Here is a 21,514-nt window from a genome sequence, read left to right on the forward strand (position 1 = left end):
CTCTGGCCAATTGCCCCTGCCTGAGTTAGCCAGAGCTGGCTTCTGCTACCTCCAGCTGGGTCTTGAAAGACATACCCAGCAATGGAGGAGACACCATAGTCCAGCAGTTACTTGCTAGAAAGACCTGGGGCTCTGTCTGAATCCCTGTAGTGAACCGACCTCCTCCCTTTGGTAGCATTATGCTGACACCAGAAGAGGGATGTCACTCTGCTTTACTGATAACCGAATTCTTCCCACCAAACACAAGCACCTAATGGGTTTAGCAACTCTTTTTGTCCAGAGTGCCAGAGCAGGCCTCTACCGCCACCCCATCCCTGTGGTTTCAGAGGGAGGCCTACGTTTTGCTTGGTGCCAGATGCCTGCATTGCCAGGATATGAGAGTCTGGGAGACCAACACGATCCAGTCTGTAAGGAAAAGACGGCTTTCAAAGGGCTGGGTGTGGGCAGTTTGCCAGGCAAAATTCTGGTCACCAATTACAATGTGTGGGGGGGATTTTCTCCACACCACCAAGCAACTTTCAGACACTGGCTGAGTGTCCTACAATTTAACTCCATTCTGACATCATCTACCTGGAGATAGCATCAAATTTCACAGGTCAAGGGTTCAAGCCCCTCTTCCCACAACACAAGTCCAGGTGGTCACCTGTGCTTCTGACCAACCTGCTATTACTGGAACTTCTAACAACCCCTTCCTTAGGTTCGATTAACTTGCTAGAGCGGCTCACAGAACTCACGGAAACATTTTACTTTTTAGGTTACCACTTATTACACAAGGATATAACTCAGGAACGGCCAGATGGAAGGTATGAGCAGGTATGTGGGAAGAGTCGCAGGACTCCATGCCCTCTGAATGTGCCACGCTCCGCACATCTCCACGTGTTCAGCAACCTGAAAGCTCTCCAAATCCTGTCCTTTGGGTTTTTACGGAGGCGTCATTACGTAGGTATGGTACATTGAATCATTGGCCATTGGCGACGAACTTAACCTCCAGCCCTTTTCCGCTCCGCAGAGGTCAGGCTGGGGACTGAAAGTTCCAACCCTCTAATCACAGGATTGATTCCTGTGACAACCAGCCCTCACTGTTAGGTGCATTCCAGGAGTCACCTCATTAACATAAAAAAGGACACTTTTACCGCTCGCCTCAGGTAGGAAATTCCGAGGGTTTTAGGAGCTCTGTACCAGGAACCAGGACAAAGACCAAATATATATTTCTTATTATAAATCACAATATCACAGCAGGCAACTACCGGTAACTGCCCAGGTTGGAGAAGAGGCCCAGGTGTAAAGGTGACTGGCCTATAATCCCAGCTGCTTCCTGGGGCCTGGCTCCTTCCGGCCTGACCTGGAACCAGCCTCAGAGTATTGGTGGAGCGGGGCTCTGCGGCTAGAGCTGGCGCAAGCTGCAACCCCCATCCCCACCCCACACTTAGTGATTGTGGGGCCCAGCAAGAATCAGAGGTACGGCTGCAAAGGTTGGGGGTGGGCAGGAGGCAAGCACCTCCTGTCCTGAAATTGTCAGGTTTCTCCACTAGATGGCACTCACAGTATAACTTTTCTTTATCTTTCTGTCTTGAAAAATTGATTTAAAAAAATATTGTTGAAGAGCACAAATAGAAATATGACTTAAAATTCACACAGTTGATCGTCTGCATCGTCATACCTGGGTTTTCTATCGTATTTCCTAGGGTTGTCGTTTTCCCCTCTGGGGTATGGGGTATGGCAGACATGCCCCCTCACCTGATCTTCCCCAGCCAGAATGATGAGTCCAGGGGAGGCTATTGAGTCTTTCCTCCGCAATGCTCCCCAAAGTCTGACTGAGCTCCTCACGGCCCACACCTGGCCTGCTTTCTCTGAGCAGCCTCCCAGCTGCCTGCGCAGCCCACAGCCCCCAAGGCCCTCAGGCATGTGCAGAGGCAAAGGGTAGAGATGGCAGCACTTGGCACCTGCATGAATCTGGTGCTCAGACCACTGCAGTGCTTGAGACCTTGATGGGGTGCAGGGAGCTTTCCTTCCTACAAGTGCATCCCTAGACCTCACAGTCCCCGGTGGGAAAGATGCTAGAACCTGTGCCAGGTGCCTGTCCTGGAGGGCAGCTTCAGTGTGTGTTTTTGGAAGTCACACTGCCGGGGTACAAGCCCTGAGCCAACTACGATCTGGCTGTGTGTCCTTGAGCAAGTCTCCTATCCTTTAAAGTCCAGTGCCCTTTTTAATAAAATAGCCATAAAAGTACCCCTTGGATGTTTCGAGTACTGTGGTAGGAAAAATAAAGTCCCCACAGAGATGTCCCCTTCCCACTCAGTGTCCTAATCCCCAGACCTGTGAATGTTACCTTATATGGCAAATGGGTTTTCATCCTCCCAGAATCAAGAAATCCTTGTAAATAGCTCTGACCCAGATAAAGAGCGTGCACACTGGTGATTTACCCCATCTGGTCCTTGGGGCACCAGCCTTCCTGAATTTATGACGGGGGCGGGGAGGGTTTGACCTCCACCTTTCCATTCTCCAGGCCAGGCGCCTCCCCAAGCCTTTCCTTCCCTGTGACCAGCTCCCCCTCCCCAGATGGCAGAGCTCTGTCTACCTCCTTGCCCTCCCTCATTTCCTCTCTGTCTTCTCTGCAGAAGGCTTTGCTCCTGTTCCATAGTCAACCAAGCCTGGATCTTCCACGCCCTACCCGGGATCGCTCTGTTGCCACCTTCTAATGTGCAGTTTAGTACCTGCAATAGATGAAATGCCCAAGCCGGGAGTGCCCACAAGAAACCACGGTGCGGGAAGTTTGCCTGCCAGGTTTGCAGCTGGAGGCTTCCCTGTATGTCAGCTTTGCCCGTGCCTCCTGGAATTCCCAGGATGCACAGAGCAAAGATGAACACGGCCTGCCCCAGGCTTACATGTGGTCACTCTGGCCGCTTGCTGCTGGCTGGCCTGAGCCTGGGCTGGTCCGTGGCTCGGTCACCTCATCAGAGTCGTTGGGTTGCCATGCTGCTCTAAAACTATAAACTTTCTGGCTCAGGACCCCAGTGGGGCCCTGACTCAGTCAGTTCACAGCCACCACTTCCCAGAAGGAAGTCTAAAATCAGATGCACACTGCTAGGACACCTGCCCAGAGCCCTGGCACAAGATTCCTATCCACAGGGGTGGCCTCTTCCTCAAGCACCTGTAACTCTCCCTGGAGGCCTTCTCTGTCTGTAGGCAGCTTCGTCCGTGGCCAGGGCAGACCAGAAATGCCAGCATCAGCTACCCAGGAAGCAGTTCTCAACTAATGGCTGGTGGGAGTTGGCAGGTACACCTCCAGCCTCCTCAGTCCCTGGGCGAGACCCCCTGGGGCCTGCTCCCTACAGTCTCCACAAGTCCCCACTGAAACGGAGCCCTGGGTGGCACCGCAGCAGCTGGCTGGCAGCATACTCTGATGGGCTCTCGTCCGTTCCTGTTCCCTTCCCCATGCTTTTTGGGCATCACCTCAGAATAAACTGCTCAGATACCAGCTCAGGCTCTGCTTCTGGGGAAGGTCAGTCTAAATACAACACAGCCTGATTGCAGAACCTGGCCTTTCTGTGAACAGACAGGCTCATCTGCAAGACACATTTACCTAGCTCATAACAATCACATTTTAAAACCAGAGACTTTAAAAAATTGTTTTGTGACTGCTAACATGACAGCAGTTCTTTGGGTTAAATTATTTCCTTTCCTCCCACCACACAGCAATTCTGTTTTGGGATTCATGATAAAGCTTATTTTAATGCTCTGAATCCGTACTAGCGACTTATTTGCATATAACCCAGATTTGTTGTGTTTGGACTTTCACCCTAAAGCAGGGGTGTCCAAACTTTTTTCAACTATTTTACCAAGGGCCATATGTGGTAAAATACACAAACAGCCGGGCCACTCACTCGAGGTGAAATACGTATTGCCTCACGTGGTTTATTTAAGTAAACTAAATATATTTTTGGAATTTGCTGCGGGCCAATTAACAACGGATCGCGGGCCGCAGTTGGCCCGTGGGCCGCAGTTTGGACACCCTGCCCTAAAGTATTCATGTTGATTGGTTTCTTCCCTTGTGTTTACTGTGAATTTTAAAATTTACATTTTCCTCTTTCTACAAAGCTAATGACCCAGGTAACTGACTGGATTTTCTAATTTCCCCCCAAATTTGCAATATCCTCTAGATTTGGCCCAAATTTCCAAGTCATGCTTGGAGACAGTGCTGGAGCATCATGAAAGAGCTTTGCCCTTCCCAGGCTAGAGGTGCAGTGACATCCCCATCAGGGCCACCAGCGCCAGCACAGCACAGAGCTGCAAAGTGCTCAGGCCTACCTGGGCTGATCTCAAACAGGTGCTTTCCCACATCCTCAGGGCCAGGAAGAAGCTCGGTCACCTGTGTCCCTTGTAGAGAAATAAATCCCTAAAGGAGAGAGACAAACACAAACACAGGGGTATGAGATGGCTGGCAAAGGACTTCTGTGGTCAGGGCCCCTGGAGAGGGAGGGCAAGGCTGTGGGGTCAGGGGCCTAGCCCTCCAGGCCCTGGCTGGGCAGGTTGGGTGCCAGGAGGAGCGCCGGCCTCGTCTTCAAGGCAGGTGTGAGGAGAGCTGAGGCCCTGCGTGGGTCCCGGGTGGAGTGGGGACATAGTGTCTGCATATACCATCAGAGGAGCTCCGCCCACAGGCACGGCCAGCACTGCCCAGACTTGTTGTTCCCTTGGTTACGGCATGGAAACCTAAGTCTGGAGCAGGGGGAAAGCTCCCATCAACCGGAGGGCTCCCCTTTCCAATGTACCCATCTTCAGCCTTTTGGCAGCAGAAGTTTTAGGCTGCAGAGGGCCAGGGAGAGAAAGTCTGGCACACTGGAATTGGCTTCTCCTAGTATGTAATTGTCTCTGAGGTGACATGAGGGAAAGGATCAGCAGAGCCGCGTGGGTCCCTCCTGGCTGGGAGAGATTTCACTTGTCTTAATTGTTTAATGGGAGTCAGCTGTCACACAGGAGGTACCTAGCACACATCATGCCACATGCCTGGTCTACTTGTGTGTGTATGTGATGCTAAAATCTGGCAGCAAGGCTGAAAGATGCAAGGAAAGAGCATGGGGTGTAGGGATGGCTAGGCTGGGTTTGAGTCCCAATGCTGTACTTCCTGGCTGTGTGACCTCAGGGAGATGGCTTAACTTCTCTGAACTTCAGTTTCCACAGCTCTACAATGAAACAGTAACTGCTACTTCTCAGGGATGTTGAGACTGCAGATTCCTGTTTAGGAAGTTCTGCTCTAGATGAGGTACTGTCATAACTATCTTGACTTACCTTTCCCCACCCACAAGGGTAGACCTCCTTTGTCTCCCTTCTCTGTTAGTGTCTGATATCTGTTGAGGCCTTTCTTTATTTGGTTCATGCTCAGATTTGCTTAACTCATACTGCGTGTGGCTCTGACTACACATTTTTTAGCTCTCTCCATGGGAAACCCATTTTAAACTCCATCCCTACAGCCTAACCATCTGGGTTCGAATCCTGCCTCAGCTACTTACTAGCTGTATGATTCCAGGCAAATTGCTTAACTTCTCTGTGCAGCCTACTAAAGTACTATATAGTAGTATAGTAATAGTACTTTGTGGGGCTTTGGTGAGCATTAAATTAATTAGTATTTGGGGAGTCCTTAGAGCAGTGCCTGGAGCATAGTTGTGTGTTTACCAAACAAACCCCAGTTATAATCAAGTGTCAGGGCTTCTGTCATGCAGGATCTCTGGTCCCGCTCCCTACACAAGAACGCAGGATATGGTGAGGCCAAAAAGGAATACCAATGGAGCTATAGGTAGGGGAGTCATACTACTATATTCTCGATGGCAGCTGGGTTGGAGACACAGGAAGCAGGAGTCACAATCTGCCTTCCGCTTCTCTGCCAACCAACAAACAAACCCCTTGTTAACTGCAATCCGTGCTTGCTAGCTCAGCCACGGCAGTTATATCAGTGGCCAATGGCTAACTGGTTGCAGCTGATGGCCAACTAGTCACAGCTGAGGGTCATCTACTACCTGAGCCAGCACCTTTCCACGTGAGGCCGAGAGCCTGGAAACTGCTCTCTGGGACTCTGTCCCCACAGCTTCCTACCAGGTGGGGAACAGCATCCCTGTGTCTGCACTTGCCCAGGTGAGGGGCGTGGTCATCTGCTTTATCTACATGGCCTCCAGCCCCCCACCCTATGCATGCTTACAGAGCACTCCTCTTCCCACCCCCATTTTTTCCAGGTGATTCCTGGCTTTAAAGGGTGACTGAGCCTCCATGTGGCTGCTGGAGTCTGGTGCTGCAAGCACTCATGGAGATGCCTTTGCTCATTTAAGTGAGTAAAGGTAGAAGATTTTTACCCACAGATGCTTGCTTTAGAGAAATTACAGCAATAAACCAGAGAACTGTCTGGTTTTCGGTGTAACTGAATGACCGCTTACTTTGTTTCTAGGGAATCTGGAGCTACTGGGAATAATTAAGATTGCAGCGTCAGGATGGGGAGCCATGCTTATTTGAAAGTGTGGGCGAGATCCATCACTGGCTAATGGGATGGGTCTTGGTGTTTGCTGTTTCAGTGACTGTCTCTGTGTAATTCTTGGCACTTTGCTCTTTTTTTTTTCTTTTTTCTTTTTTGTGTGCCTCAATATCTGTCACCCAGAAAATGGGAGTAACAATACTGACATTGATATTACTTTCTACCACAGCTAAAGGAAAAAGTAGTAGTAGCTACTGTTTACAGAGCTTGTGCTATATTCCTGGTTCTTTGTCTAAATTATTGGATTTAATCTTTCAAAAGGCCCTGTGGGAGTAGCTACTACTGTCCCATCTTCCTGGATGAGCAGATGGAGGTCAGAGAGATGAAGCAACCAGCCCCGGGTCACCCTGCTAGCAAGGGTGAGCTGGGGTGTGCACCCAGTCATGTCTGATACTGGAGTACTTTGTTCTCCATATTTTTGACAGCAGCTGCTGGCTGGCTTTGTGTGCACGAAACAGCTGCAGAAAGCCAGGCTGTGACTTTGGGACCCACCACTCACCTTTCTCTCAGGTGAACCCCAATGTTGCCCCCACCACTGCAAGGGGTCCTCAGAACTGGCTTGTGGAGCCACCAGGTCCCTCCTGCCTCCCATGGGTCAAGAGCATAGTTTTAATCCCAGCATTTTCTCAGGCACAGAGTGTGGGGGAGGGGCTGGGAGGGACAAGAGCAGAGGGCATCTGCTTTCCTGTTCTGGTGTGACATTGGTTAAGACTGTGATGAAAAGACACGTGAGGAGTCAGTATGAAGCCTCGCTTGAAACACTGTAGGTAGGTCTCACCCTTGAGTGAGCATCAGCCACCCCAGGGCTTGTTAAAACACAGACTCTGAGTCTGGTGTTGTGGTGGTAAAAGATTAACAACAGGCCCTCCAAGAAACACATGGCTACCTGATCTGTAGTGTCTGCCAACTCCTGTGACATAAACGCATGGCTGATTCCATGACATAATGGAACATGGAGCCGGGACGAGATGCTCCATGGCGCTTCCACCACACAGAGGCAATGAGCTCAAGAGCACAGGTAAATGAAGTCAAACAATCAGGGAGTGATGCATTCTGAGTACTTAAGCCTTTGTTTTTAATACAATTTACCTAATTGCAGGTTTGTATGATTTAATTCCTAACAATGGAAGTGTCTAACCACTGGCTGGCAAGCATAGGACTGATGTTTCTGACTCAGTATGGCCTGGGGAAATAGGAGAACTTACATGTCTAACGAGCTTTCTAACCAGTTTTCTAGGGAGCAACTTTGAGAACTACTGGTGTTAGGGCACTTAGAGAAAGTAGCCAAAGGAAAGTTCCCTTTCCATGAGCTGACTCAGCACCTGTTTCCTCATATGTAAAAATGAGGATAATAACAGTATCTACATCATGAGGCTGCTGTGAGGATTAAATGACTTGATATTTGCTCACTAGCCTTGGAGAGCTGGGTCTTCACTGAGCTTCTGTGCCTCGGACACACGCAGGTCACAGGAACCAGGGCTACCTGCCTCAAGCCCCTCAGACAGTGCCTTAGATGAGAGGCGTTCTGGAATTTCCCTGAGGGGCCCAAAGCGAGTGTTAGCATGTTGGAGAGGTCAGCCAGCCTCCTTACTGCAGTGCTTGGCAAGGGACAGGGCACGTCGTTTGTGCCTAGAACCGCACAGACAGGCACCTAGGTGCAGAGAGAAAGTGTGTAAATTCCGGCATATAAGAGGTTCCCACAAAGGTTAGTCCCCATCCCCCTTCCCTGTGTGTCTGAGCTCACGTGCATTGGCTTTGTTTTACTATTTACTCAGGCTGCGTGTCCAAGTTTGTCCTGAGAGGTTGCAGCTGATTTAATTCTTCTGTAGCTCCACACCAGTGCAGTCCATTGGTGTAAGTGGCTAATGACAAAGGATGTGCCATCCTGTCTGCATCCAGTAGGGCTCCACTCCCAGACCGGCTGCTGTCTCACCATAGCTCCACCTCCCCAACCTTTGTGAATATGCCAGCCTGAGGGTTCCCTGAGCAGCAGGTGGAGCCCCCAGCCAAATCTCCAGAAACTCATTTGCTCAGCGAGTAACCTCTGGGAAAAGGGTAAGGTATGCCCAGTAGAGGGGTCTTTGGGATAGAGTATATTTCTTATATTAGTGTCTAATTCACAGGTTTATTCAAAATCCATCACTTCTACAGCATATTAAATGCAAACTCCAAGAACCCTGCAGGGAGGGGGGAGCAGCCTTGTGGTTAGCCTCGCTCCCCTCATTTGACTAAACCCAGCAATGGGGAACCCAGGATGTGGTGCAACCCTCAGGGGCTGGGGAAGATGCTCAGAACCCAAACAGCCTCCTAGGTCAGATTCCGCACATATTAGTTATCTATGGCTGCATTATAAATTATCCCAACACTTAGCTTGAAACAACAGTACATATTATTCTCTTGAGGGTTTCTGTAGGTCAGGGATTTTGGAGTGGCTTAGCTGAGTGATTCTAGGGTGGGGTCTTTTATGAAGTGATAGTCAAGATGTTGGGTGGGGCTACAGACATCTGAAAGCTTGAGTGAGGCCAGAGGATATGTTACTAAGATGGCTCCTGCAATGGAAGATAGAAGAAAAGACTCAAATCAAACTTCTAGGGATGAGAAGTACAATATGTGAATGAAAAATACAGTGGATGGGATTAATAGCAGATTTGATATTTCAGATAAAAAGATTACAAAACTTGAAGATATAGCAATATAAACTATTCAAAATAAAACACAGAGAAAACAGAATTGAAAAAATGAAAAGAGTATCAGTGGGATGAGAGACAACTTTGAGTAGTCTAATATATGTGTAATTGGATTTCCTGTAAAAGGAGAGGGGAAGTGAAAAATATTTGAAGAAATAATGGCTGAAACTGTTCCCAATTTATGAACAGTATAAAACCACAGATCCAAGCAGTCCAATGAGCCCCAAGCTCAAGAAACATGAAGAAAAATACCTGAAGACATATCATAACTAAATGACTCAAAGTCAGTTATGAAAAGAAACTCTTAAAAGTAGTCAGAGGAAAATGATATACTACGTACAGAGGAGAAAGGTAAGGATGACATCAGATTTCTTGTCAGAAACAATGCAAATGAGAAGTTAGTGGAGCAACATCTTTAAAGTATTGAAAGTAAAAACTGTCAACCTAGTAATCTGAATCTAGTGAAAATATTCCTCAAGAATGAAGGCTGAGAAAAGACCTTGTAAGATATACAAAAGTTGAAATAATGCATTATCACCAGAGTCACACTACAAGAACTGCTAAAGACAACCCGGCAGAAGGAAAATAATATTAGGTGGAAATAAGGATCTACATAAAGGAATGCAGATTACTGGAACGGTAACTGTGAATAAGTATATAAAATTATTTTCTTACGATTTAAGTCTCTTTAAAATGTAATCGACTGTTTAAGTGAAAAGAATAGTAGTATAGTGTGAGGCTGATAACATATGTAAAACAACATATGTATCACTAATAGCATAAAGGATGGGATGGAACAAATATAAGTATACTGTTATAAGTTTCTTTTACTATACATAAGATGATATAATACCATTTGAAGGCAGACTATAAAAAGTTAAAGTTGTATACTAAAATCTTAAAGCAACAACTAAAATAATAAAATGGTAAAGCTAAGCCAGCAAATGAGATAAAATGGAATACAAATTTTTTAATTAATGAAAAAGGCAGAAAAAGAGGTGAAAAAAGGGAATAGGACAAAGAGGGAACAAATAGAAAAATGATGATATATTTAAACTTAACCATATCAATAATCACATTAAATGAAAATGATCTAAATACCCCTAATTAAAAGGCCACACTGGACAAAAAAACACTGGACAAAACAAAACAAAACAAAAAACTAAAGCTGAACTGGTTACATTAATATCAGACGAAAGAGATTTCAGGCCAAAGAATATTATCAGTGATAAAGAAGACCATTTCATAACAATAAAAGAACACGATGATCGTAAAAGTTTATGCACCTAATAAGAGAGCTCCAAAATACATAAAGCAAAAACTGATAGAACTTCAAGGAGAAGTTAAAAAAACAGTTATAGTAAAAAAATTTCAATATGTCTTGAAATTTGTGAAGTAGACAAAAAAATCAGTAAGGATATAGATGACCTGAAAAAATACTGTTAACCAACTTTACCTAATTGCTGCCTCCCACAACAGCAGAATACACATTCTTTTCAATGGGCATGAAACTTTTACTAAGATGGGCATAAACAAGTCTCAATAAATGGAAGAAAATTCAAATACATCATATGTTCTACAACCACGATGGAATTAAGCTAAAAATCAATAACAGACAGATTTCTGGGAAATTCTCCAATATTTGGAAGCTAATTAACACACTTCTAAATAATTCATAATTCATAGGTCAAAGAAAAATTAAAAAGTATTTTGAATTGGATAAAAGTGAAAATAGAACATATACTGTAAGACAATATAAGGAAGGTAAGTAAGCTCATGGAAAGATTCTCCATATCACTAGGGAAATGCAAATTAAAACCACAACGTGATACCACTACATATCTATTAGAATAGGTAAAATTTAAATGACTGACCAAACAAAGTGTTGGTGTGCGTGAGGGCCCAGAACTCTCACACACTGCTGCTGGGAGTGTAAAATGGTGCTACCATTTGGAAAAGAGTTCAGCAGTTCCTTAAAAAGTTAAATGTACATCTAGGACATGATCCCGCCTCGTTATTTACCCAAGAGAAATGAAAGCCTATGTCCATACAGAGATTTGTACATGAATGCTCACAGCAGCTTTATCTTTAATATCCAAAAAGCTGGATACAGCCCAAATGGCCATCAACAGGTGAATGGATATACAGACCTCAGTACAGACATATAATGGAATACAATTCAGCAATAAAAATGAATAAAAATACATGCTACAAATATGGATGGATCTCTAAATAATTATACTGAGCAAAAGAAATCAGAATATGTACTGTCCTATTCCATTTATATAAAATTCTAGAAACTGCACACCAAGCACATCAGTGGTTGACTGAGTTCAGGGGTCAGGAGGGACAGAAGTGGGGGTTACAAAAGGATATAAGGAAACTTTGGGGATAATAGATATATTTGTTATCTTATTTGTAAAGATGGTTTCATAGGTGTATACGTATATTAAAATTAATCAAATTGTACATGTTAAATAGATAGTTTATGGCATGTCAATTATACTGCAATAAAGCTGTTAAGAAAAACTGACACTTGATTTACTTATTGGAAAACTTAAAATATATATTAACATATATAATATATATTTGTTATATATTTTTCAATATATATATTTGTTTCCTAACAAATTACCACCGATTTAGAGGCTTAAAACAACAAAAACTTATTTTCTTACAGTACTGGAGGGCAGAAGTCTGAAATGAGCCTTACTGGGCTGCAGTCAAGAGCTGGCAGGGCTGTGTTCCTCCTGGAACTCAGGGGAGATGTTTCCCAGCTTTTTCTAGCATCTAGAGGCTGCCTGCATTGTTTGGCTCCTGGCCCCTTTCTCTAAAGCCAGCAGCACTGCATCTTGAAATTGCTCTCTGGTGCCAAGCTCCTCTCCTGCCTCCCTTTCCCACTCTAAAGGACCCTTGTGATTATATTGGATCCACCTGGATAATCCAGGATAATTTATTCATGTTAAGGTCAGCTGATTAGCAAACATGATCCCATGTGCAACCTTAATTCTTCTTGAATAGAATAATATTCACAGATTCCCAGGTCATGGACATCTTTTGGGGACCATTATTCTGCCTATCACACACAGTATATTTGGAACAATTTGGGTGTGTGAATCTGCTTCTTCAAATGTAAATTTCATGAAATCCAAATACAGACCAAGTATTTTTGATGAAGACTTTATGTCCAAATTGAGATTGCTGTAAGTGGATTTCAAAGACATAATATAAAAAGGAATGTAAAATATCTCATTGATAATTTTATATTGCTTACGTATTCAAATGATAGTTTTGGATATGTTGGGTTAAATAAAATGTATTATTAAAATAAAAGACAAAGAACCCAATAGAAAAGTGGATAAAGGTTAGTAACAAGAAATTAGTAGAAGAAATACAAATGGTCAATAAACAAGTCATGAGATTCTTAATTTAAAAGGACTGCTATCTAATATTGGGGAGAGCAAGCAGAAACGGGCATTCTCATAAACTTTTGAATGACGATAATTGGATAAAACCTTTTGAAAGCAATTTTGCAATGTCTAAAATTTGAAAATGAAATATTGTTTAATCTAGTGTTGAATTTTGAGAATGAATTTGTTCCAAGGAAAGACAAATACACAACAATATATATAACGATGTTCACAGTAGCATCTTTCTCTACCAGAAAAAATGGAAACCAACTTCCTTGCCCATGACTTAGGGAGTGGTTAAATAATTTCTGGCACAGCCACATCAGAATGAAGTAAATACAAAAGGCTTCTAAGCTGAAATGTTAAAATAAGAGGAGTCTAGAGAATGATTTTAGTATGATCTCATCCCAACTTCTGTTACTGCCCTCACTCAAGAACCCACAAGTTACACATAAATACATAGAAATGGCACAGAAAGCTTACACTTTGGGAGAGAATGGTGGGAGCACTGAGGTAGCTTTTATGTTTTGCCCTAACATGTGCATTAAAATAAGAAACATGTGCATTAAAATAAGAAAATTTAACATAAAAGTATATATATATATATATATATATATATATATATATATATATATATATATATATATATAAAGGTAGTTAGCTAATTCATGGGGCATGGCCAGTGCCTGAGTAATGGGCTCTTGCCATCTTTCCATTGTCACTCCCCGACTGAATGCTCCCCCACTTAAAGTGTCAAGCGCCAGGCCAGCCTTTCTGCAGCCCAGAGTGCCCATCTATCACTCCCAGGCAAAGGAGAGAGACTTTCCCTCTCCTCTCCCTTCTGCAAACATTTGGAGTGGCAGGCCTCTTCACTTTCAGTGAAAATTACTTTCCAAGGTCTCTAACCAGAGAGCACACAGGCCCCGCGAGGCTGACGTAGCATGTTTGGCAAGGACTGAACCCTCTGGGGACAACTCCCAGGGTGCTGATTGTCTGGAGAGCTCTGTCAAGGGAAACTGAGAGTAGCAATAATAACAATGACAAAGATTTCTGTTCACTCGTCTCCATTCAGATGACTCACACTCAGAACTTACCCAAGTTGTGAAGAACTAAGCAACAACTACATCTTAGTCTGAGATGATGGGGAGCAGCCATGAAAGCTCTCAGGTGCTAGCTTCAGACAGATCTGGTTTCATCCTGACTCCACTGCTTATCGAGAGTAAGCTAAGTGTTTAGACAAGTTTGCCTCACTCAGTCTCAGTTCCCTCTGTGTTCAATGGGATCCTCTGGGAACCAAAGGGCAGAGAGTGAGCAGAGGACCTGGAATGGGGCTGGGCTGTAGCACGCACCCAGGAAGGCAGCACGGTGGAGGCGTCATTAGTGAGAGCTTAGGACTGGGCTCGGGCTCAGACGGGGCCGTTAGTCAATGCCTGTGCACTTGGGCGAGCCTCAGTTTCTTCCTCTGTAATGTAGTATGTTTTGAGGATTTCATGAACTAATGCCCTGACAGCATGGGGTTTAGCACCTGGCGAGAGTAAGTGCTGTTGTTATGGTTTGTGAATTATTACAGAGCCAAGGAATAGAGTCCGCTTATGACCATTTTACGGGAGTTGGAATATATATATATATTCCAAATGTGTGTGTGTATGTGTGTATTATATTTTAAAAAATAATTATAGGGGTTTGTAATTAGGGTGCCATTGTAACTTAGGTGGGACTCAAGCAGGTCCAGGATGGAGGCCTGATTTTCTCACTATGAAAATGAGGATATTAACCAGTGGGCTTCATTCCTCACTGGGCTGCCTGAGCTGGTGCTCTGTAAGTGCTAAAGGCTGGATGAATATGAATACTTGTCATAATTATTCTCTTAGAACCTATTCTGACCACTATATTGGTTTATTTGATTTGTTTCTAGAAACACCCCCCTCTGCCAACAATACCATCGCTTGTGCCACAAAATAAGGTAGGATGTAGATGCAGGAGTCTCCAGGAAGGTGGAGGGCGGGGTTCCTCCTTCCTGGCTTGTGGTGGCAATCCCCTGGGGACCTTCTGCAGGGCCGGGATGCCTGTACTTGTCCCACACATCTGAGTTTCGGGGTTTGGGATAGTTCTGAGATCTTCATGCTTAATTCCGCTCTCTCTCCAACCAGATCAAAGCCTGGCTCTCTGGAAAGTCCATTTTTCACCTTGTGTAGAGGGAGACTGTCTGAAGAACCAACTTCTGAAATGCTTCTTAGCAAGTGGCATGATAAGATTTTCCACTGGGAGCCTCTTGGAAAATTGCAGACACATTTTAAAAAGTAATCACTCAGGGTTCCTTATCTCCTATAATTCTGATTATGGTCTCAGATCAATCTTAAAAAGCTTTAGCCTCTGACACCCAACCAGGAACTGAACCGCTCCAAATTTTAAATAACAGATCAGAATGAAGTTCACTGCCAAGTACAGAAACATCCTCCCTCTTCCTTATCACGAAAGCCTGTAACCATGGTCCATTACTGTCCAAAACGTAGATATTAAAAAGGCAGCCTAAAGTTGGTGACAAATTGTCTCTTGGTTGAGGACTCTCCCTTCGTTAGGAGTTGAGATGAGTCATGTGTCAGCCTCATCCTTTGTTTAGGACTTTGTCCTGAAGCTTCTCCTGACAGACTTCAGTGCACTCCAAATGCCCTTGGGACGCTCCATGGTCTGCCTTCCCACTGTGTCTTGGGCTACACTTGGTGTCTAGAGAACCTGTCAGCATGTGAGCCATGCCCCTTGGGGCAGAGTGTTGGAGGAACAGCACTGTGCCCTGCAAAAAGCAGGGGCTTTGGGGTCTGAGCACCAGCTTCCTGCACCTTCTCGTACTGCCGCAGCTGGCCACAGCCCGAATCCCTCATCGGCAGGGCCACCCAGCCCGCTGGGGCCTGGGACAGACTTGCTGCTCTAAGCCTGGGGCCTGGGCAGAGCCTCTCCCAAACCCCAGAGGGTGGTTGGGTCCCCTTCCTGTGGTCCTGGATTTCCCTTCAGTTAGTTCCGTGTCCCTCCAGGATCCCGATCTAGACTACCCTGGGAGGTTGTGGAGTGTGAAAATGACTGCTCTTTCTCCTTGGCTCACTGGACTGAATAGTCTAAGGCGGCTTCTTTGCCTCCTCAAAGTACCTGGTGTTCCAGGTGGAGGAGTTAAGGGAAAAGCTGAGATAAGCCTAATCCCTCTGGCGCCTTCAGAGTTTGGTGGTTGTGTTGGTCACTACAGTGGAGGGCAGGGGTATGCAGAAGGGAACCAGCCCACAGAGCGCATGTGCTTGGAGCTGGCTAGAGGGGCGAGGTCTTCACTGGCTACACACTTCTTCCCAGTATCTTTTCTGACCCAGGACTCAGGAAGATGTGGGTATTGATTTCTGCCCACATTGAGACTCACCGTGCCCTTGGCTCTTCAGAGCCTGCCTGGAGGGTTTGGAGAAGGCTCTGCTGTTTCTCCAGAATAGGGAACCCTTGGTGGGCCATGCTGCCTGGCCCCTACTCCACACCGTGAGGAGATCAGGGGGACACAGGGCATCTCCACAGCCCGAGGTTTGCGGCACAGACCACAGGCCTGCTCGTGCATGGGTCGTCTTGCCATGTTTCTGGGGCTGCACAGCTTCCAGCCGTCTCCGCCATGATGAACAGGCCGTTCCTCCTGGAGGCTCACCCTGCCTGCTCAGGCCGGCCTGAGCCTCAGAGCACACTCCCTCAGAAGCCTGTTCCTGCTCAGAATACACACTGTTGAGACACGTTGGTGCTGGGTCTGTGGGCTCGCCTTAGATGGCAGGGGCCCTCCCTCAGCTGGAATTGGTTTGGTTCTGTCTTAATGCTACAAGCGAAGCGCTGCAACTAGTGCTGTGCTGTGGGTTCTATGGTGCCGCTGGGAATGGGGCATGCCATGTAGTTGAGAACAGGCTCGTCTGAGAGGCATGGTATAGATTCTTTTGCACTGACCTGTGCCAGGCTGACCTGCTGAGCCGACTGTTGTCAAGAGGCACATGCTGTGTTCTGCTGAGGAAGGCATACCTTGTGATCCTCCGCAAAGCCTGTAGCCATCATGCTCAGCAGACCACGCAAGGCACTGGTCCCACAGCAGCTCCCCCAAATCACCTCCATTTTGCTGATAAACAGTAACTCAGTCTTCTACTAATGTATTAAGGAGCTAGAATGCCCCAAATATAATTAAAAGTAAGTTATGCTCATCTAATGAATAAAATGTTTTCCTTGCTGCCTCAATGTCATTCGATTCATTTTTCTGCCTAGTAACTGATAAAACTAGTAATTTACCAACCAGTCTTCCAGCTATTACTATAAATTAACTGGGTTCAAATGGCAGCCAAACAATTGATCTGTTATAAGTGGAGACATTTAAGTACAGTAAGCTGACTGAAATTAGCAGGTTCTGAGAGAAGCTGATTACATTTACATGAACAGCCAGCGACACCAAAGGAAACACAAAATTTGTTTTTAGAAGGTGAAGACCCACGTTGTAGGCAGTGACACCCGGTGCAAAAGAATTCGGGGGCAACTTGACTTGTGATTTATAAATTCTTGAGTGTGTTATCAGGACTCCTAGCAACTTGGTTTCTTTCCCTATATCAGTGGCAAATGATGCATATAATAATTAGTTGTAGGTATTCATAAGATATTGCTGATGTTATCATTCTAGGGGCCTACTTTCAGAACCACTGGTGGATGGTGCAAGATAAGCTTCAAAACACGTATTTTGGGATGATTACTTTAATTTTATATTTTTCCCTGACATGCCACATGAACAAAAACTATTTTAACTAAATATTGTTTAAAAATTGTTTAAAAACATGTTGGCTTCTACTGCCGATTTGAATTTAGTAAATGAAGTTCTATTTGATTTAAAATAACTTGACTAGAACTTTCATCTTTATCTGTTTAATAGTGGAGAGTTTATATTTCTCAAATATCTGCAAAAATATAAAACACCCCTTTTTAAAAAAAGCCATAAATTCTGATATTTGAACCTAAATAAATGATGACTCTCTTTCCATAAGACTTAAATGAGTAATTCTTCACAAAAGAAGCATTTGAAGTTGCCCCCAAAGACATTTTAAACAAGAAAACATTTATCATTTCATTTTCAGTTCTGCAAGACTAATGGCAATATTAATATCAGTCCCTAATCAACTCATGCTGATTTCTAATGTGCTGTGGACAGCTGCTCAACAGCTGCTGAGGTATCCTGAGGTGGCAAGTGGGGCGGGCCTGTGTGGTCTGCCTCTCCCTCACACTCATGCCTGTTCCTTCTGAGTGCAGCTAGATTGGCTGGAATTTGCTGCACCAAGATCTGTGGTAACAGCTAGGGAGGTAAACTTGTCACTTACTGTTCTGTGGACAGAGATTTGCAGGTGGAAAGTACAGAGAAGGAAGTGACGTCAGGCTCTTCAGGACTCCTCAGGAAGTCAGGAGCAAGTTCACTAAGCCAAATGTGAACAGCTGCAAAGACCCATGTCATCAAGGTCTGTATCCATCAGCTCTCTTGCTGCCAACTGTGTCCCCACAAAGATCTTTGTCAGGTGCCACAACTTGAGCTCTGCACAAAATGGCCGCCTGAGTCCACAAGTGGCACCGACAGCAGGAATTCTGGGAATCTGCTCTGCTCTGGCAAGATTCCCAGAGCTCTCCTGCTTCTTCAGCCTCATGTCTTACTCATCTAGAATGGAACTTCTGAAAACCACGGTGGTTTAGCTGACTCTAGTTATTGGTCCTCCAGTCTTCCTTGCCGTATAAGGGCTCCACTGACCTCTTGGCTTTGAGAGTTGAAAGGGCACTTCGACACCATCTCTGGCCAATGTTCTACCTAACGACTGACTCCCCTCAAAGCCACTTAGTGAACTAATGGTCTGTCCTCGGTGGGCCCAACATTCGGGACTGGAGCTCCCACCTGCCAAGCAGACTACTACTCTGGAAAGAGTGTTCCTCACGTATGGTGGCATGGTGGCCTTAGTGCAATTCCATTTGCCCTGGCTACAGCATCTGGAAGGTCACAGAATATAGTCTTGTTCATATGAGGATGCAGTGCCTGCCCTTCCCAAGATTTCTCTTCACCGGATGATGTATTCAGTTTGTCCTTCATGTGGACAGGAGTTCAGACCCCTCATCATCCTGCCACCCTGAAAATGTGGTGTCTTATGAGACTTTCGTTCTCTAGTTGTGACCTGATCTGACCATGGCAGAGCTCAGTGGGGCTTCCCTTCCCTTGTTGTAATGTCTATGCCTCTCAACATAACCCACAGACTTCAGTAGCTTTTCTGGCAATTACATCTCACTGTTAGTCTGCATTGAACTTTCAATTAATTAAAACTCTTAACTCAACCTCCTTCAACCTACTCTTAAATCTAGGTCTCTCAATTCTATGGAATCAAGTAATTTTTGGAACCAATGGGAGCATTTCATATTTTATCTTAACAATTTCCCATGAAACCAGCCTGTCAAGATTTTGAATCTCAATGCTGTTTTCCTCCTTTGCTGTCCCTCAAGCTCTGTAAATTTGCTAAGCGTGGTTTGGTTTTTCAATGTCATCAAAAACAACACACAATAGCGTAATGATTAAGAGAATGGATTCTGCAGTCAGATTGTTTAGTTTTGGACCTTGGCCCTAGTGCTTACTAGATTTATGTTATCTCAGGCGAGTCATTTGACCTCTCTGTGCCTCAGTTTCCTTGTCTGGACAGAGGAGATAACAATCACTTCTAAGTTGTTTTAGTCATCTATTGCTGTGTAACAAACCACCCCAAAACTTAGTGGCTTAAAACACAGTGATTTTTTTTCATTATTTCTCATGATTATGGGTCCCAGATATTTAGGCAGGGCTCAACTGGCAGTTCTTCTCCACCTGGCATGGTCCAGAGTCACTCACTCAGCTGCATTCAGCTGGTGGTTGGAATGAGCTAGAAGGTCCAAGAAGACCTCATTCGTTTGTCTGGGCCATGTGGTCTCTCTCCTCCACATGTTTCCTCATCATTCTTTGGTCCACCTAAGCATACTTACAGCATAGCAGCAGCTTCCCAGAGCAAAAGCAGAAACTCCTTGGCGTCTCAAAGACCAAACCTGGAACTTACACAGCATCACTTCTGTCTCCTTCAATTAGTCAAATAGTCACAAGGGCAGTTCAGGTGCAGAGGATGGGAAATAGACTCCACTTCTTATTGGGAGGAGGGGGGTGCATTTGTGTAGGAAGGGGAGGAATGGGTGGTGGCCATCCTCAGAGACAATGACATATCTTGTAGAGTTGCTGTGAGAATTACAGGAAATTAAAACATGCAAAGCACTTAGAAGCATGCCTGGCTCACAATGCATGTGTTAGCTTTTAGATTCAACCCCATGAAATAAGGCAGAGCCAAGATCAGGGCCATGCTGCATGCCACCTAGATACCTCTTGCTTGACTGAGCTGGAAGATTTGCTAAAACTTCATTTTGTACACAGTTTCATCCAGAGGGAAGGAAATGCCACTAGGGTATTGCTTATAAAACCTTACTCTCATGGCAGTCCTATACGGTAGGTGTAGTTATTCTCATCTCATAAAGAGGAAACTAGGATCAGAGAGGGAAATACATTTTCTGGTTGCTAGCCAGTAAGCAGTGAAGCCAAAATCCAGAAATCTGCCATTTTTCTCTATATGAGGGAGTCTGTAAAATGACTTGCTAGGTCCAGACACCAGGTGTCCACGGCAATCCTGACAGGCACTGGCCTGGACTCCTAATTGAAAACCTTAATGCAGGCCACACACAGGGCTGCTTTCAGGGAGCTCCTCAGGTTTGGGGGATCCCTGCTTTTTTAATTTGTCACCGGCATTTCTCATTTTATTTTAGAAGCCTTCTTATGCTTCTTGGAGGTATTCTATTTAGATTCCATTCCAAGGATTACACGAATCTTCTCTCTAAAAGCATTGACAACAGCACCACCACCAACCTCCATTTGTCCAACCTCTAGTGCAGTGGAGTCCCAGAATGCCACACCAAAAGTGGGAGCACAGGCCCAAATCTATAGCTGATAGATGGTATAGATGAGATTTGAACCAGGTTCCCTGATTCTAAGTATTATTTTCTTTCCATTATAGTATGCAAGCTTCCATTCCACCTTCCTAAGTATCACTTTCTCCATCTGTACAATGGAAATTAATTTTATCTGCCCTTATAAGGTGGTTGTGAGGCTCAAAGGAAACAGCGAATATTTGTTCAACAAGTATCTATTGAACTTCTACTACATGTTAGGCACGTTCTGGACACTGGAAACACAGAGGCAAATAAAAGAGACAAAATCCTGACCTTAATGCACTTACATTCTAATAGAGGAAGGCAGTCCAATAAACTCCTTGCCAACCATCACAATTTTTTGCACTTTACAAAAACAACAAAACCATCAGGCACTTTACAAAAACAATGAAATATTTTCCCACTGAGGATCTAACACAAGGCTGGGTCAGTGTTCACCCATTCATTCAACATATTTATTTTTCATTCATTCAATCATTCATTCATTCATCCATCCATTCAATTATTCATATAAGCATCAGATATTACTGAGCATCAATTTTGTGTCAGGCACTGTGCTAGGTGGTGGGAAAAGAGAAATGATAAGATAAACTGACAGTGTCACAGTGATCTGGAGACACGAAGACTGTGCCCCAATTGCAAGAAACAACATTTCACGGACAAGCTAAAATGGCATTCAAGAACAAGGCTCCTGGCTTTGGGTTCAAGATGGTGTAATAGGAAGATCCTGAACTCAGCTTCTCTCATTGACACCAAAACTACAACTACATATAGAACAGGTATCTCTGAGAATGACATGAAGACTAGCACAACAGAGTTTCTACAACTAAAGACATAAAGAAAACCACCCTGAGATGGGTAGGAAAGGC

At 44.8% G+C, this 21,514-nt stretch overlaps 1 protein-coding gene across 6 annotated transcripts in view; it reads right to left on the bottom strand.

Annotated features, from left to right (window-relative positions):
* Positions 1-21,514, bottom strand: part of ARHGAP22 (Rho GTPase activating protein 22) — a 206,958-nt gene that overhangs the window by 102,137 nt on the left and 83,307 nt on the right. For all 6 annotated transcript variants that reach the window (XM_019730133.2, XM_019730136.2, XM_074337242.1 and 3 more), the window contains one exon: positions 4,309-4,396. In XM_019730133.2, coding sequence (XP_019585692.2) covers positions 4,309-4,396 — 88 coding nt within the window. The remainder of the gene's footprint in view (positions 1-4,308; positions 4,397-21,514) is intronic.

The sequence above is a fragment of the Rhinolophus sinicus genome, linkage group LG07 (assembly GCF_036562045.2).
Source record: "Rhinolophus sinicus isolate RSC01 linkage group LG07, ASM3656204v1, whole genome shotgun sequence".
Lineage (NCBI taxonomy): Eukaryota > Metazoa > Chordata > Mammalia > Chiroptera > Rhinolophidae > Rhinolophus > Rhinolophus sinicus.